This window comes from Corylus avellana, chromosome 10 (genome assembly GCF_965113065.1).
Source record: "Corylus avellana chromosome 10, dhCorAvel1.hap1.2, whole genome shotgun sequence".
In the NCBI taxonomy this organism is placed as follows: domain Eukaryota; kingdom Viridiplantae; phylum Streptophyta; class Magnoliopsida; order Fagales; family Betulaceae; genus Corylus; species Corylus avellana.
Window position 1 is genome coordinate 3,565,868 of NC_142499.1, and position 17,069 is coordinate 3,582,936.

General features: G+C 37.9%; 1 protein-coding gene and 1 pseudogene across 1 annotated transcript; one reads left to right on the forward strand and one right to left on the reverse strand.

The window, feature by feature from the left end:
- Positions 1–1,162: 1,162 nt before the first annotated feature.
- LOC132191280 (calcium-transporting ATPase 4, plasma membrane-type) lies at positions 1,163–9,557 on the reverse strand. The gene is made up of 7 exons (XM_059606224.2): positions 9,265–9,557; positions 5,985–6,039; positions 3,949–5,888; positions 3,699–3,857; positions 2,418–2,589; positions 2,018–2,316; positions 1,163–1,869 (listed from the first exon to the last, which is right to left on the reverse strand). Exons 1-7 carry the CDS (start codon positions 9,433–9,435, stop codon positions 1,567–1,569), a joined length of 3,099 nt encoding a protein of 1,032 aa, XP_059462207.1. The 5' UTR covers positions 9,436–9,557; the 3' UTR covers positions 1,163–1,566.
- Positions 9,558–14,390: 4,833 nt separating this feature from the next.
- On the forward strand, positions 14,391–16,826 carry LOC148583255 (uncharacterized; annotated as a pseudogene).
- Positions 16,827–17,069: the final 243 nt, after the last annotated feature.

Below are 17,069 nucleotides of genomic sequence, written 5' to 3' on the forward strand. Positions count from 1 at the left end.
AAAATACTCCTTTACTATAACTAACTAAATATTTTATAGTTCAAATGAACCAAATGGATTGAGCACACTTTATAATTATTGCTTCCCGGTGGCAAGTCATACCGTGGAAGTGATTACGACATTACCTGCAATAGATTGTTACAAAGCTTAAAGACAAATAAATAATAAAAAATCTCACATGAAAAACTAAGGGTTTTTTTCTTTTTTTTTTTGGCAACCTTTTTTCTTTGAAGTATTTTGGGTAAGAGACCAGTCCAGTCTCGATTTTATTGTTGAAGCTAGAATTCAAAGGTGCAGATTCTCTCTAAAATCTTGGGTTCAGCACCAATTTAGCAATGTTCAGCACAAAATAAAATCAATTCCAGCAGCTCTGGACACGGTTCAATAAAAATCGGCTTCCAAAAATTCAAAGAATACCGCTATTCTTCACACTCATTTGATACCAACTAATGTGTGTTTTACGTATAGTTACTTAAAACATATTATGTCAACTAGTATAAATTAAGTGTGAAAAATATCATTAGTGAAAATGAAATTGAGATCATTTATAAGAAGCACTTCAAGAACAACTTTGAGAGAGTAGTTATGGAAGCAAAAATCTCGAGAAACATGACTGACTATTAAGGATTTGAATACCATCATTCGCCCACATGCACAATTTTGTTTCCCTTATCAAAATTGGTTATGGTTTTTGGTTGAACATAGAAATGCCATTGGCTCTTATTTTGTTGCTCATTTTTTCAATATATACTCTTCCCTTTAACCCTACTCTTAAGTCTTAATGCTGAATTGAATGATTTGATTTAGCCGATTGACTCTGAATATGGGAATATTGGTTATGTTCAATTTTGGATAAAATGGAAATTCAATCAGCCCCTTTCTCAATTGGGCTCCACAATGGCCACTGGGTTGGATAGGATGACTCAAGCACCTTACTGATCAAGATGAATGTATATGCTCTGTTTGTCTATCTGATCCGGAAACGATCCAACAACTCTCTTTGGGCCCATTTGATTCCCTCATTTTTGCTAACCAGCCCATCTAGCTGGGGGGATCTAGGTTTGAAGGTCAAACTTAGCTGCAAAAGATACATATGCTTCAATCTAATTGGAAATGCAAACATACAATGTCAGATAAAATGAATTAAATAACGATAAAAGAATAATATGCAAGTGCAACGTCAGAAACGTTTCATTTGTAAATTCTAATGTCCAAAAGGATTCCAAAATGAAATATAATGTCTAAGAAAAAAAAAAAAAAAAAAAAGAAGCGAAATCTTAAAATTCATTAAGAGTTTCTTTTAGCAAGAAACGGGCTAAGCTAAAACCTTTAAGCTTGAGAGGTACTTGTGCTAACTATGTGCCTCAGTGTAGAGAAAGAAAGAAAAAAACAGGCTAATGGGTCATCTTTCTACGGGTCAGTGCAGTAACTACAGAAGGAGAATCTATAACCCATACAAAAACAGGCCAGGATATGTCATTCTACCAGTAAGTCGGTCTACCTCTAGAGTTGCTTCAGAAAAGGAAAAAACAAAGCGGCTCCTTCTCCTCCTCTTCCTTCCCCGTCTCAAGCCAGGTCTTCGCCGGTGGGGAGCGCATCATAACCATCATGGTGCTTAGTTGTATCTCTTCCGACAGGGATGCATTTTAGGATAACAGCAATCGGCAAGCTAACTGATCCAAGTAAGACGCTGAGTAGCCATAGTTGCCAGCTTAGTGGCACAGTGCTTGCAAAATTGCCCAGAAACTCAACTATGATTACTTGGAAAGTCACTGTGCCAACCATGATTCCTAGGAATATCCAGCTGTTAAATATTCCTCGTAATACGTTTATCTTCTCTATATCCCGGCTGTTTATCTCATTAAACACCTGAAAAGATAAACTCCCAAAGGAGAAACAACATGCTCATTATCAAACCCAAAATTCATACGTTTGGTTAACTCAAAAAAGAAGAAGGAAGAGATAGATTATAATAATAATAATAGGAAAAAATCAACACATGTTTCAGAAACAGTACCTGGCAAAACACAAACGAGTTGAATATCAGAGTGTTGAGAACCTCAGTGGCATCTGAACCGCTAAGTTTTAGTAGCCGTTTCCCATCAAAATTGAGAACGCCAAGGACAGCAAGTTGATATATACTTTGACCAAAAATATTTCTCCACATGGCCATAGTGATAAAGCTCACACCCCTACCAACTGGCGGCCTCTTCAAAAGCCCTTCATTTGGAGGTTCTGTAGCCAATGCCAGCGCCCCAAGAGTGTCCATAATCATGTTTACCCAAAGCAACTGTACAGCCGTTAGGGGAGCAGATCCTGAAAGTGACGTGGAAAATTGTCATTATTCTGACAATGCCAAAATAAATATAATGGTTTTTCATGGGAGAAAAAAAACGGAACTTCAAAATCCAACATACCAGAGATGCATGCAGAAACAAAATTGAGCACCAAGGCAACAACATTAACAGTTAACTGGAACTGCACAAATTTTTGAATGTTTATATATACTGCACGTCCCCATTTGGCTACATTAACAATAGTCGCAAAGTTGTCGTCCAATATAATGACACCAGCATTTTCTTTGGCGACCTGAACATTATATCCATTAGAAGGAAAGATTAAGAATAAAATAAATATGGAATAAAATCAAACCCGTGTGAAGCAAAACAACGGCTAGCATTGATACAAGTCCAGAAGTATAAAAAACCCATGCTAAAAAGAAATGAAGCATTGATAATTAAAAAGAAAAAAATAAAAGGTCAAGCTGATAAGAACTGTATAATTAAAGATGAGAGATTTTCTATTATCTTGTATTTAAAAGATAATACCGGAGGTGATGATTTAGAGGATATAAGGACTAAAAGATTCCGAGAGTATCCTGGTGCTTCAAAATATTAGGGAACAAAAGTATTGAAAATTTGAAATCATCCATCCAAAACTGCCACCTCAACCAAATTGACATATACTATCTATCTCAGTTTCTATTTTCTAGACAAGTAAATACAACTCTGCCCTCCAATTGGATTGAACCCATGATTCAGCCGTTCACCCCTTGTTAAAGTGGGAGGAGATGTCATCTGATCCAAGAAACAGTGGCATGCATCTCTGTTTCTATTTTGTAAGAAATGGATTATAAGTTGGTTTCTACGAAAGCTGAAATAGAAAACGTGCTGCAAAATGTAAAGCAACAATGAAGGTGCAAGCTAATCCAAAGGAGAAGTTTGAGATCATCAGACTACGAAAAGGTTTCATATTGAGCAACATAGAAGTAAGTTTTGTTGAACTGGATACTCAGTCAGAAAGGAGGTGTTGGCTAATAAGTTGGTTGATTAAGATTTTCTCTCATGGGACCGCTGGGTAACAAGGTTTAAGCATAGGTGATATGTTTCTAAAAGATTTTCTCTCATGGGACCGCTGGGTAACAAGGTTTAAGCATAGGTGATATGTTTCTAAGTATAGCTACTAATCAAAAGAAAAATAAAGAGTTTCAGTTTAGTTATGCATTAAAAGTTTGAATCCACGTGGTTGGAAAGAAATCTTGAAACTTGGACATTATTAATGAATGATACTGTCCAGCACACATACATCTTCATAATGCTTCATTTCATATAAGAAGGCATGATGTGGCAAAGCTAGTACAGATCATCAATATCACGCAAGGGAAGGAAAAAAGAAAAAGAAAAAGCAGAGACAGATACCTCTGTTCCTGCTATGCCCATTGCAAGTCCAATGTCTGCCTCATGCAAAGCGGGGGCATCATTGGTCCCATCGCCAGTAACTGCAACAACCTCACCAAACATACCCCTCAGATGGGTTACCAAGGTGTGCTTGTCCAGTGGCAAAGACCGAGCCATAACCTGTATCCACAGTAAGCAGTTAAGAATCTGCAAGCATCTACCAGCACAGATAGTTAAAGGTCAAACCTTGCCAAAGCAAAAATTTAAGAACCTGAATTCTTGGTATAATTTCCTTCATCTGCTCAAGAGACATGCTACGAAATTCTGGTCCTTCTATGGCCACCCCATCCCCTGTGAGTATTCCACATTCTCTAGCAATGGCCTTAGCTGTATTTATATTGTCACCAGTGACCATACGAACAGTTATTCCAGCAGCTAAACAAGTTTTAACTGCGTCTTTGACCCCAGGGCGCACAGGATCCTTGATTCCAACAACTGCTATAAATGTATAACCATTATCAGGGATGTTGTTCTCATTGCAAGTGTTATCTATATCTTTAAAAGCCAAGCATAGAGTCCTCAGAGATTTGGATGCAAAGCCATTTATAACATCTGCGATATTCTTTTCCTGTTCTTCAGGAAGAGGAACAGGTTCTCCATTGCTATCTACAACTCTGTCACACATTCTTAATATCATTTCAGATGCACCTTTGCAAAATGCACGTACCCCTCCATCAGGAAGAGAAACAAGCACAGACATCTTCTTCCTCACTGAATTGAAAGGCTCAACCTTAAGTATCTTAAAGTCTCTGCGCTGGGCATCAAAATTGCCCCCCAAAAGCAAGCCAAATTCTAGGAGTGCTGATTCTGTTGGCGTTCCCAAAATGGTACTCTTTCCACTTTCATCCTTAACTACTTCGGAACCAGTATTTTGAAATATCGACTGCAATAGGATGCCTAGAACTCCTCCAGATATTTCTGATGTCAACACATCATCAATTGCATTACCTTTTACCTCCACAATTTTTTCAGAGATCCATATTCTTTCAACCACCATATGGTTTGTGGTCAATGTTCCCGTCTTATCCGTGCAAATACAACTAGCAGAACCCATTGTCTCACATGCGGAGAGACGCCTCACAAGTGCCCTTTCATCCATCAATTTTTTCATTGCAAAGGCTAGGCTCAAAGTCACTGCCAATGGCAATCCTTCAGGGACTGCAACAACAATAATGGTTACTGCAGTAGCAAAGTAGTCCAGAATCGTCAGTGCATCACTTGATGACCAATGTGTGAACTCATTGTTAAGTGCTTTTTCCACTAGATACCTTACTGCCAATATCAAAAATGTCAGCACAGCAAAAGTCAAGCCAATTTTACCAATAATTGTAGCAACACCATTTAGCTTCACCTGCAATGGAGTCTCGTCTTCTCCTCCCTCGCTCAGAGTTTCCATCAACTTTCCCCATTCGGTCCTCATTCCAACTGCTGTCACGAACATCTTTCCTGAACCATCTTGCACCTTAGTTCCCGAAAGAAGAAAAGGTTTCTCCTCATGTACATTAACTGGCTCGCTTTCGCCTGACAAGCTTGATTCATCAATCAACAAACTGTATCCAGATATATAAATTCCATCTGCTGGAACTTGATCACCAATTGACAAGTGAACAATATCTCCAACGACCAAGTCAAATATAGAAACTTTTTTTCTTTTTCCATCTCTAGTTACGTTTATAAAAATCTTCTTCTTCTCCCTATCCAAATCCTTGAATTGCAAGGACTGCCTGTAGTCACTAATGGCAGTAACCATGACTACCAAGAATATACTAAGAAGAATACCCAAACCATCATATATGCCTTTTGGCCACCCTTCAGTGGGAAGTCCTACACCTATAGACACCAAAGCACAAACCATAAGCATGATTAGTGTAAGGTCCAGTAATGCATCCCACACGAACATCAAAAAAGTTCTGGAAGGTTTTTCTGTATACTGGTTGAATCCATAAATTTTTTGCCTAGTGGGTAAATCGTTTTCACTGATTCCTTCATTCAGCGAGACACAGACTTTCGACGCAAGCCCCTCAACTCCACCAAAGATTTTCAAGCCCTTAATATCATGACCCCGAACAATTGATGCAAGTTCATCTGGGTGAATGCTAAAACCTGCTTCTCTAGCCTCTTCTGATAGCTTGTATTCAGCTCGACCAGCAGCTGCAGAAGAACATAAATAACCATACAAAGCACAGATGAAAGAGATCTATTGGTTCCGAATAAACTTTCTTTAAAGTTAAAAGTACAATTTCATACCGTCAATGAACTGTATTGCTGCTTTTTGAACATAAAGAGCGACTCGTATCTTTTCCTGGGGAAAACAAGAAATGGAAATGGTAGAATCACATTAAGTCATAACAAAAAGTGTCACTTAAGCTTAAAATATTGACTTTGATGGTTAGATTTGCATTTATATCCATGTCTGTTAAAACCAAATTATAGCATATATTACTAATAAAAAAAAAAATTATAGCATCTATAGAATACACAAACTGGAAATAAATTGAAACAGATTTTAAGTTGAATTTAGACAAACTGTATATTAATCAAAATTAGTTTTATATTGACTGAGAGCACTAGGAACAAACTTCCTAAATCACATTTTATTTCCAAAATGTAGGGAAAACCCCAAAAAGCCCATGCAACAGACTCCCTTAGTTTTCCCTAAACCAAGGGAAACCTAAGGGAACCAAAAGTGCTACCAAGATCTAGGTAGCACTTTTGGTTCCCTTACCACTATTTTAATAAATAAAAAAAAGCTTTCTCTTCCGTCTCTTTCTACTAATATGTATTTGAAAGAATATTTAAATGATATAGGAAAATAATAACGGAAGTTATTGTAGAGTTTATTTGAATATGAAAGCAAAAAGTAGCTTAGTTACCAAAAACAAATATTGAAGAAGTTGTTGTTAGTGCTCTAAGGAAAGTTTATAACATTCCTTGAAAATTAATCTGATTCTATTTAAGGTTCAATTTAGACCAAAACTAAACCAATAATGCAATTTGTCAAACATTTCTTAACTTATTTGTTGACATTTTTTTTAATAGTAGATAATTTCATATTTAAACTTTAAAAGCACCAGCAGCAGACTCAAGGGGAAATATGCAAAAGCTTTATTTCCTACAATACGGGCACGTAATTTTTCAAGTTCTGTGTCCCACTGGAATAGGATTGTCATTAAAACATAAAGTTCAATGTCGATGTCATGTGTTCCAACTGGAATAGGATCCTCTATTTTAAGCTCATTTTATGGTAAAAATTTTATTTTATTTTATCTCACGGTTTATATGATACCACGCAATGAGTATGTTGCTACACTATTTAAAAAATTTAAATGACTAGCAATATATACACTCTTAAATGAAACAAAACAAAATTTTAGCTGTAAATGTAAAATGGAGAGGATCCTTGTCCCATTGCAGCCACATTTGAAAATTTTGAGAAGTGTTCCACAAATGGTGTAATCTAATTATTTTTTTTTATAAGTAATAATCAAGTTTTATTAAAAATGTAAGGCGCCCCTTCGTACACCAGGGGCGCTATGAGTATGATTAACAAGAATAATTGAATCATCAAGATAAGCTACAACAACAAAAAGAAGTTAAGCTCTATTTTTTTTTTTTTTTTTGTACATTGACAAGGGTATTCAACATCATACTGACGCGATTTGGTTTCACTAAAAGACTAATTAATCATATAATTTAACTAAATACCATGTCTGAGTCATGATTTTTATAATGAATCATATTATATATTTGTTCGGTAGGCCACCTCGAGAGGTGGACCACTAACTGCCAAAACAGTTTCCACAAAGAGCAACGTTAATAAACAAATGGAAACAAATGGACCCAAGCATCGGATACCGTGTACCAGATAAATAGCAAATGGATGAATATTATGAAGAAAAATATGGACGTGCGGCGTGTGGTGTAAAAACACTATGGGCGGATGAGAGCCACTATGGGAGGATGAGAGCCAACGATGGTCTCATACAAATGGGACACATGCACTGGTCCCAAAAATAAATAATAATAATAAAAAATTTAAAAAAAGGCATGGGTGTCGATATGATCACCCACACTCAAATGGACACAAATTTTTATGAAATTTTATTCAATCAGTGACAAGTATCACGCCGCTTCAAGAGATAATTATTATAATTCTACTAATTTAAGAATAAAAATATTAATTTATGCCCCACTCAAATATCCCTCATCACATGTCATCCATGCGTCTGTCAGATTGTCCTTTTTCTGGTAGGTCATGTGTCGTCGCTTTATGCCCGCTCCACATGCCCATGACTTTTGCTAGCAGCGAAAGTTCCGCGAAGTTTCCTACATGACCATACCATTATTGGAAGATGGACTCAAAAGTCGCTCATCGTGACGGATCATCCAACACCTATGGCCTAGAGTTTTCCACCTAGAAATCCATTAATGATGCCAGGAAGACAGTGGCCATTTTTCCGGGACGAGAATGGATTGCTTCGAGTTCCCGCTGGGCATGGGGATTTATTTCCGTCGGACATGCCACCTCAAAATCAGGATATGGCATGGTAGGTCCAATCTTACGTGGCGACATCCGAACGTGACAGTTGACAGTGTGGGCATCCTGACGTGGCTTGAGCCATTGGCAGATCTCACTGCAAGAGACTGGATTTCGCCAATGAGATCCCGACACGTAAGAGCTCAACGTGAACAACGATCGAGTCGTTTCAACTAGTATCATCGCCGAACATGCCACCGGAAAAGGAAAGCTCAATCTCAGCCGAACGATAAATACTTCCTTTTTGTAGAAATTAGTCAAAAAGAATCGGATCCGTACAGCGACTTATGCACATGGTGCCAAAAGAAAGAAAAAAGCCCCCCTCCCCCCCTAGCTTTTGTTTGGGAGCCGAGAAGAAAACCAAAAGAAAATATATGAAATACAGGAAACAAGTGAGATGATAATCTAAAGTAGGTGGAAACCGATAATTGTCCAGTGAGTGTGGGACCACTGGGACGCAGTAACTGCTCGTGCCTCGTGGCGAGAGATTACTAGGCATGAAAGTAACCTTGATACCTTGTCTTAGAAAAGAGAAGTCCAGTTTCTAAATAGGGATTAAAAAGTAAAAACTAGTTCACTAGATTAAACTCAGATCAAATGGCAGTACCAATTTCTTTCGGTAGGATTTTTACTTTCTTAGAACCGAAAAAATGGATATTACGAAATTCAAAATGTCGATTCTTGTATTTTCCTCTGTTTGAGCGTTTTCTACAGCTACCTTAGCCACAGAAAGGAACATAGTCCTCTGTTTGTCTGCCGAGAATATAGAGGAAAATGAAGAAAAACAAATCCTAAAAGCCAGACCAGGAGCCAGGGGCCAGGAGGCATAGTAATAGACTCGTGCTGTGCTACACCTTTTCTCAGCGGCCAAACAAGCCACAAAGGGAAGCCGAATCCCGAGGCTCACATTACCAAATTCGAATTTGAATCTAAGTAGAAAAAAAGGTAAGTTTCATGAGAAAGTAAACAAATCTATGTAAGCTGAGTAACCTGGATTTTGCGCTTCTTCTTCTCGGCCTCGGAGCGCTTGGCGAGATCGGCGACCATGCGGAACCTCCGGCGGGGATTCTTCACTATGGTGACCGCTTTCCTCCATCTCCTCTGAGCCGCTTCCGACATGTTATTGGACTCCACCTGGAAGTCCTTCAGCATATTCTCCATGTTTTCCACAGATCTCTCAGAACAGGTTCTCAGAGATTTCCAAGCGCGAGAGAGAGAGAGGGAGAGGGGAAAAAGAGAGCCCGTGGCGGGAACCGGAGGCGACGAACCTGTGGGGACTGACCGTTACTTATAGATACACAGGAAGTGCGTGTGGGTGGATGCCGTCCAGAGAATCGATAGTGTGTGCGGTACAGTTCCGTACATTCCATTGTGTTGTGTCCAATCACTAATTGGTTAATAACTCGCGTGGGGAAAAAAGTTTTGCATTATTGATTCATTAGCCAAAAATCAACGAGTTAGAACAAAAGCTTAAAAGTTTGAGGATTATTGAAAGCTTTTCACTCTCTTTTGGCAAAGTAATTCTTTACTTTTAATTTTTAAATAAACAGATTTTTTTTATTCATATTCAGTACTTCTTTCTTCTTTTTTGAGCAAATAATAGGGTACATGAATAAAAAAAATTGAAAAATGGTTGAACTCCTCAACAGCAAACTCAAAACACAGCAATACAATATAAAAAATACAAATAAATAGAAAATAGGCCAAAAAAAAATGGCCCAATCCTCTGGATCGGACCAAGAAATGGCACTATCATATTCAGTACTTCACATCTTGTTGAAAGGGGATACGACTGGCCAGAGACGGAGGGAGGGGGGGACCGGGGTGGGCCATGGTCCCCCCCCAAAATAAGGAAAAAAAATATTATAAGTAAAAAAATTATTTGGCCCGCTCAAAAAAAAAAAAAAAAAAATTGGCCCTATTTTTAATTTTGTTGGCCCATACCCACTAAGTTTTTTTATTTTTGACCCTTACTTTCAAATGTCCACTTTTTTTTTGCCCTTACGCCTTACGGTAGTCTTTAGTTCATAAAAAACAACCAAAATAATTTTTTTTGATAAAAAAAATTCTAAATAACCGAAAAAAAAAAATTTGGTTGGCCTCCTCCCATAAAATTTCCTGGCTCCGTCCCTGCGACTTGCTGATGCTTACAAGTTAAAAAGAATGTTGGGTAAATGAGGAGGGCTATTTTGTTACAAATTTTGTTCTTGATCAATTTAAAAAATAAAATTAAAAAATAAAACATTTAAAAAAAATTACATTATGCCACATCAAAACATTTAAAAAAAAAAAACACTTTTAATGAAAGTTATATTATGATTTGCCATTTTCCGTTAGGATGTAATTAATAAGTGGAGTGAGAATGAAGCAGGAATAAAGATAAACATTATTGGAAAACATTTTAAATAATAATTTTTTTTTTTTTTGAAAATATATTTTGATTGGACATAAAAGTAAAATTAATTTTATATATTTTATAAATATTTTGAGTTTTTAATTATTTGTTAATGTTTTTACTAATTTTATAGAAAGCAAAAAATCTTTGGTAAAAAGCATTTCCAAACAAACTCAATAGTGAGGTTGAGCATAAACCTCCTAAAGTGGTACACTCAACTTAGAGTAATGATACAATGCACGTCTGGCGTGCATCAACAATGATGCACTCACGTTCACGGCCAAACCGATATTTCGTTGGAGGCGGCCAAATGCACCAATATAATGGGGTGTTTGTTAAACAACACCCTGTCACACCGCCCTGTTTATGAATAAAAAAAAAGTAAAATAAAAATATAATAATTAGTATTGGAAAATGAGAAAGTGGTATTAAAAGTAAAAGATGTTGTTTTGTAGTAATTTTTTTATTTAAATAGTAATAAAAAAAATAAATGATGTGATATAAAAAGTAAATAATTTAATATAAAAGTAATAATGATTTTTTTTAAGAAAAATAAAGTAAATAGTGTGGTGAAATATGGGGGAATGTGAGGGGGTTTAACAAACAACTTCGATGTGTTTTTATTTTGGGGAAACTTCACTAAGGGCCCCTGAACTTCCGGCCGATTTTACAGACCCCCCCTAAACTTCAAAAACTCTCATTTTGGACCCTTAAACTTCCATTTTCTCTCAAATAAGGCCCTTCCGTCTACCTGAAGCGTTAAAACCAAACGGAATCGACTCCACGTGACTTTCACGTGATTTTTTTGCCTCAGCTTACCCCTTTTGCCCTCACACGCAGTCAACGAAAATCCTAAAATACCCTCACTTGAAATGGGCGAACATTTAACCTTATTGCTTCGTAATGGACGTCAGAAAGTCGCGAAACACTTCTAGAAGGTACTGAAGGTACTGCCCGTGCGAACCATCGTCATCATCGCCGACGAACCATTGTAGCTGAAGTTTGGACGTCGATTTGCAGCGTATTAGTTAGAAATCCCATATAAATCAGTCCGAATCGACTATAATCAAGTAAGTTTCGTTATCCCTAAAATTTAGATTTAGGGTTTGCATTCGAATTTTTTTTAAAATTTGTGGTTGATCAATAATCTGGGTTGGATTGTTTGTGGGTGATTTTGCATGTAACGCCTCTGGATGCGATTTTGAGTAGTATTTATTTGTTTAGGGTTTTTGAGTAGTATTTATTTAAAGTGTGTCATATTCTCGTCGTTTTTTTAGATTCGCTGTTTTCTGACAAGGCGTTAAAAGTTGTCATCATATGTGTGATCAGTTTGTCGTTAGTTCCACATATTCTCAAGTTGTTGTTTTTCTGATCTAAGTGTGGTCCCCTAGGTTGGAGTTGTGTTGGACACGTGATTTGAACGAGATGATTTTATTACATTGAATAAAGTAGTCAAGTGGTCCCTTTCACTACCACTTGTTTGGTTGCTGACCTTAAAAGGCACAAATGTGCTTATACATTGGCAGATAAATGCACTTTTTGTTGAAGTTGTTGTTTACAATACAATATTAGTGCTTGAACTTATACCAAACGGGACCACAACGCATAGTGTGTAGCATAATGTACTATGCTCTTCGGGTTTTTAATATTTTTTCATAACTGTTTAGGGTATCACTACTTTGTGTAGGTGTTTTTTTTTTCTTTCCCTTTGTAGTAGTTAAACTTTAGTGGCGTATTTAAAGTTGTGTTTAGGGATTTTTTTTAATCAATGGCATGTGTCTGTTTGGTGGCTGCATTGAGCACAGGGGTAACATGGATAATATTGTTAGGGTTAGGGGCAAATTTTGTAAAGAGTTGTGTATGGTTTTTATTTAAAATAAGATTAAATGTATTCTTTCATTGGGTCCTGTTATTGGCCAGCAGTTGTGATTGTTGTTGTTTTTTTAATTTGCTGAAATTGTTGAAAGTGGGTTGCTTTGTTATAATGATTGATGAAAGTTAATAGTACTTAAACTTTAGTGGCTTGTTTAAAGTTGTGTTTAGGGATTTTTTTTTAATCAATGTCATGTGTCTGTTTGGTGGCTGCTTTGAGCACAGTGGGTAACATGGATAATATTGTTAGGGTTAGGGGCAAATTTTGTAAAGAGTTGTGTATGGTTTTTATTTAAAATAAAATTAAATGTATTCTTTCATTGGGTCCTGTTATTGGCCAGCAGTTGTGATTGTTGTTGTTTTTTTAATTTGCTGAAATTGTTGAAAGTGGGTTGCTTTGTTATAATGATTGATGAAAGTTAATAGTACTTAAACTTTAGTGGCTTGTTTAAAGTTGTGTTTAGGGATTTTTTTTTAATCAATGTCATGTGTCTGTTTGGTGGCTGCTTTGAGCACAGTGGGTAACATGGATAATATTGTTAGGGTTAGGGATTGTGTATGGTATTATATTAAACTTTTGAATGTAATGAATGTGGCAGGTTACATCATGGGTACTCATTGTATGATGTTTGAAGTCCATCATGGGGGTTGTTTTAACAGGCAATATAGGATTAATTATGTAGGGGGCAATGTTACTAATTACTCAGAGCCGTATGATGGGAACACATTGAAATTTTCTGATATAGAAGACATATGTAGGACATGTGGGTATAGGTCTGGGGACCTTGTTTATTACAGTGTACCAGGTTTGCCATTAGACCAAGGGCTAAGACTTTTGTCATCTGATTACAATGTAACTGAAATGGTGGCAAAACATATAGATCATTCTCTTGTAGTATTGTATATAGTAACTTATGGTGTAGCAGATGATGTAGTTGATGTAGATGAAGAAGAAGATTCAGAGTGTGAGAGGGAATTTGTGTTTAGGAAGGATGCATTCTGGGATTCAGTTCTTAGTGATGATACAGATTGTCTTGATTCCGATGAGGATACCACTCATCGTACTGAGGCCATTCCTGAGGGGGTTGGACATGCTGAAGAGGTTGTTGAGGAGGATGATGTGGAAGGGGGTGTTGATGATGTTTCTGGGGAGGGTGATGCTGTGGAGGGAAATGCTGGGGAGGGTGATGTTGGTGAGGGTGGGGAAGAGAGAGAAGGGAGTGATAGTAGTGGAGACATGTGTGATAGTGATAAGCTAGAATCACCACATAGTAGTGGTGATGAAAGAGTAGTGCACTTATCCCGTAAGGATGTAACCAAAAGAATCCCTTTTGATTATAGTGATATGCATAATCCGACATTGGTTGTAGGGAATACATTTCATAGTGCAGTGGAATTTAGGAAAGCCGTGAAACAATACAATATTAGTAGGGGGAAGGACTTGAAATTCAAGAGAAATGAATTGAAGAGGATTGTGATTGTCTGCAAAGATCCAAGGTGCAGCTATAGGGTGTATGGGAGGCAGTTGAAGAATGAGACGACATTCCTTTTAGTGTCCATAAGGCCCAAACACACTTGCACTAGGAAGTACCAAAATCATATGCTAACTTCAACTTGGATTGCTGAGTGGTGCATGGACTCTTTTAGGGAGCAGCCAAACATGCCCATAGATGTTTTGCAGAAAAAGGTGAAAGCAAAATGGAATGTGGATGTGCATGTCAGTTCTTTGTATAGGGCAAGGAAAAGAGCAAGGGAAATTATTTTTGGTAAACTGGATGAGCAATATTATCAGTTGTGGGATTATTGCTCCATGGTTAGGAGCACTAATGTGGGCAGTTGTTTGATATTGATGGTTGAAAGACCAATGCCTCAGGTGCCATGCAGATTTCAAAGGCTGTATTTTTCATTGGCAGCCATGAAGAATGGTTTTGTGGAAGGGTGTAGGCCTATAGTAGGTCTTGATGCATGTTTTTTAAAGGGTACGTATAAGGGGCAGATGATGGCTGCTGTGGGTAGGGATGCCAACAACAACATGTACCCTATCGCAATTGCTGTTGTAGAGACTGAGACAAAAGACAGCTGGACATGGTTTCTAGAGGCGCTTGTTACAGATCTTGGCCCTACTCGACATGGATGGACTTTTATGTCGGATCGACAGAAGGTAAAATAATAGTTATTTCAATTATTCATATAATTTAAATGTTTAGTGTAATGCAACTAATTATGTTTTCAACTATTGTGCAGGGCCTCGTTCCAAGCCTAGAACAAGTATGTCCGCAGTCCGAGCATCGTACATGTGTTAGACACTTGTACGCAAATTTCAGGAACTCAGGTCATAGGGGTGTGCTACTGAAGGATCTTCTTTGGCAAGCTGCGGCATCTTACACAAAGCAACAATTCTACAGAGTAATGGATGAAATAAAGAAGATGAGTAAGGATGCACATGCATACCTGGAGAAGATTGACCCCAACACTTGGTGTAGGGGATGGTTCAATACAACTTGTAAGTCTGGCCTCTTACACAACAACACTTGTGAGAGCTTCAATTCATGGATTAAAAAATACCGTGACCAGACAATCCTGAGTATGTTGGAAGGTATTAGATGTAAGTTGATGAGAAGGTATGTGAGGAAGAAAGAATTAATCAGTTCAATAGAGGAGGCCTTAGGGCCAAAGATTATGAAGAAGTTAGAAAAAGAAGAGGATGAAGCTTCTAATTGTTGGTGTACATACGCCGGTGAGGGTATGTTTGAAGTTGAGTGCATGGGGAAGAAATTTGTTGTACATGTGGATGGTAGAACCTGTGGATGTAGGAAATGGGATGTAACTGGTATCCCATGTTCTCATGGCATTTCTGCCATTTTACACCAAGGTGGAGACCCAGCTGAATATTTGAGTGATTACTATGGCAAGGAGAAGTACTACAAGTCATATGACTACACTGTCTTCCCTGTGCCAAGTGAAGATCAGTGGCCAATAAGCAACCAACCAAAAATTGAGCCATCGAAGATGAGGGCAGCTCCTGGCAGACCTAAAAAAATTAGACAAAGGGGTGTGGATGAACCAAGAAATGCTTATTCAATTAGGAGGGGGGCCACAAGAATCAATGTGGGTATTGCATGAAGCTTGGTCACAACAAGAGGTCATGTGTAGCCAGGCAAAGACAAGAGGAACGAAGGTCACGTGTCAGAGAGTACTATAGAGATAATGCATCAACTGATTGGAACTTGGACATGGTAATGGTTTATTCATTGAGAATATTTAATTTTTAGTGTTTACTGCATAATGTTTAATTTACTAAATTGATTTGTGTATTTTGTTTGTTGATTGTTTGTGTTTGTAGTTGGATGGATCTTCAACTGCCACTTCATCTACTGGCAGGAAAAAGAGGAAAGTGAACACACCATCAAGTTCAGGCAGGGCAGGGAGATCACAATCTGAAAGTCAAACACCTACACATCATGAATCCCAGCCTTCATTCAGACCAGCCTCATCACTTCATGTCTCATATACTGCATCACAGCCTTCATTCAGCCCAGCCTCATCACTTCATGTTGAATATACTGCATCCCAGCCTTCATTCATACCAGCCTCATCACTTCATGTTGAATATACTGCATCCCAGCCTACAGCACTGCCTGCATTTAGGCCAGCCTCACCGAATGCACCACTGCATGTCTCACAGCCGGAATTTAGGCCATGCGAAGAGATTGCATTACAGCAACAGTCAGAGCCTGTGGGAGTAGCAACTTCTGTCAGCCAGCATGTAAGAGCTGCACCTTCTGCCACCCAGCCAGTCAGAAAAGCAACACCTTATGCATACAAACCGAGTGTGAGTAATTCTTCATATTGTTTATATAAATTAAACCCTTAAACAAAAATTAGATGCCTGATTCTATGTGATTAATTGCAGGCATCTACTATATTTGGGAATAGGAAAAAAAGAACACTAGGGTTGGCCACAAGGACAAGGACAGGTGGCAGATTGAGGGAACTTGTTAGTAGTGGAAGAGAACCTACAAAGCAAAAGATTGTAGTTGACTTGACTGGTAACCCTACTGGGCCACCCCCAATTCCAGGTGGTGGACCAGTATGCGCTTGGGGGCCTCCTAAAGCAGGTGGTATTACATTTCGTACTGCCCCACCTGATTTTGACATACAAAAGGCAAAAGGGACAGCTCTTGACCATCCACCAGGATTTCAGGAACATGTTACAAGAATGGATAGGGGGAAAGATAAGTCCACCAAAACAGTGAAGGATAAAGGAAAGCAGAAGATGCAGTAACAATCACATTACCAAAATCGTTTGCTGAAATTGTTTGTCTCAGTTTCAACTGTTTTATTGGTAACTACTTGTTGTGTGTTGGGGTATTTTCTAAACATTGTAATGTATTTAGGGTTGATGGCCATGTATTTTTTGAATACAGTTTATGCAAGCTGAAGCTTGGTGTTGTGTTTAGGTACATGTATGTGTAACTTTAGGTGTTTGATTTGTAGTGCTTGAATTGATATGAATTGTAAGGTAATT

Bases quoted from the DNA above. Each gene is read 5' to 3' on its own strand.
- LOC132191280 (XM_059606224.2), bottom strand. From the start codon at position 9,435: ATGGAGAATATGCTGAAGGACTTCCAGGTGGAGTCCAATAACATGTCG. The intron at 6,040-9,264 runs GTTACTCAGCTT...TGTTTTCCCCAG, and splicing joins AGAAGAAGCGCAAAATCCAG to GAAAAGATACGAGTCGCTCT. The intron at 2,317-2,417 runs GTATGTTGGATT...CGTCACTTTCAG, and splicing joins TGTTTCTGCATGCATCTCTG to GATCTGCTCCCCTAACGGCT.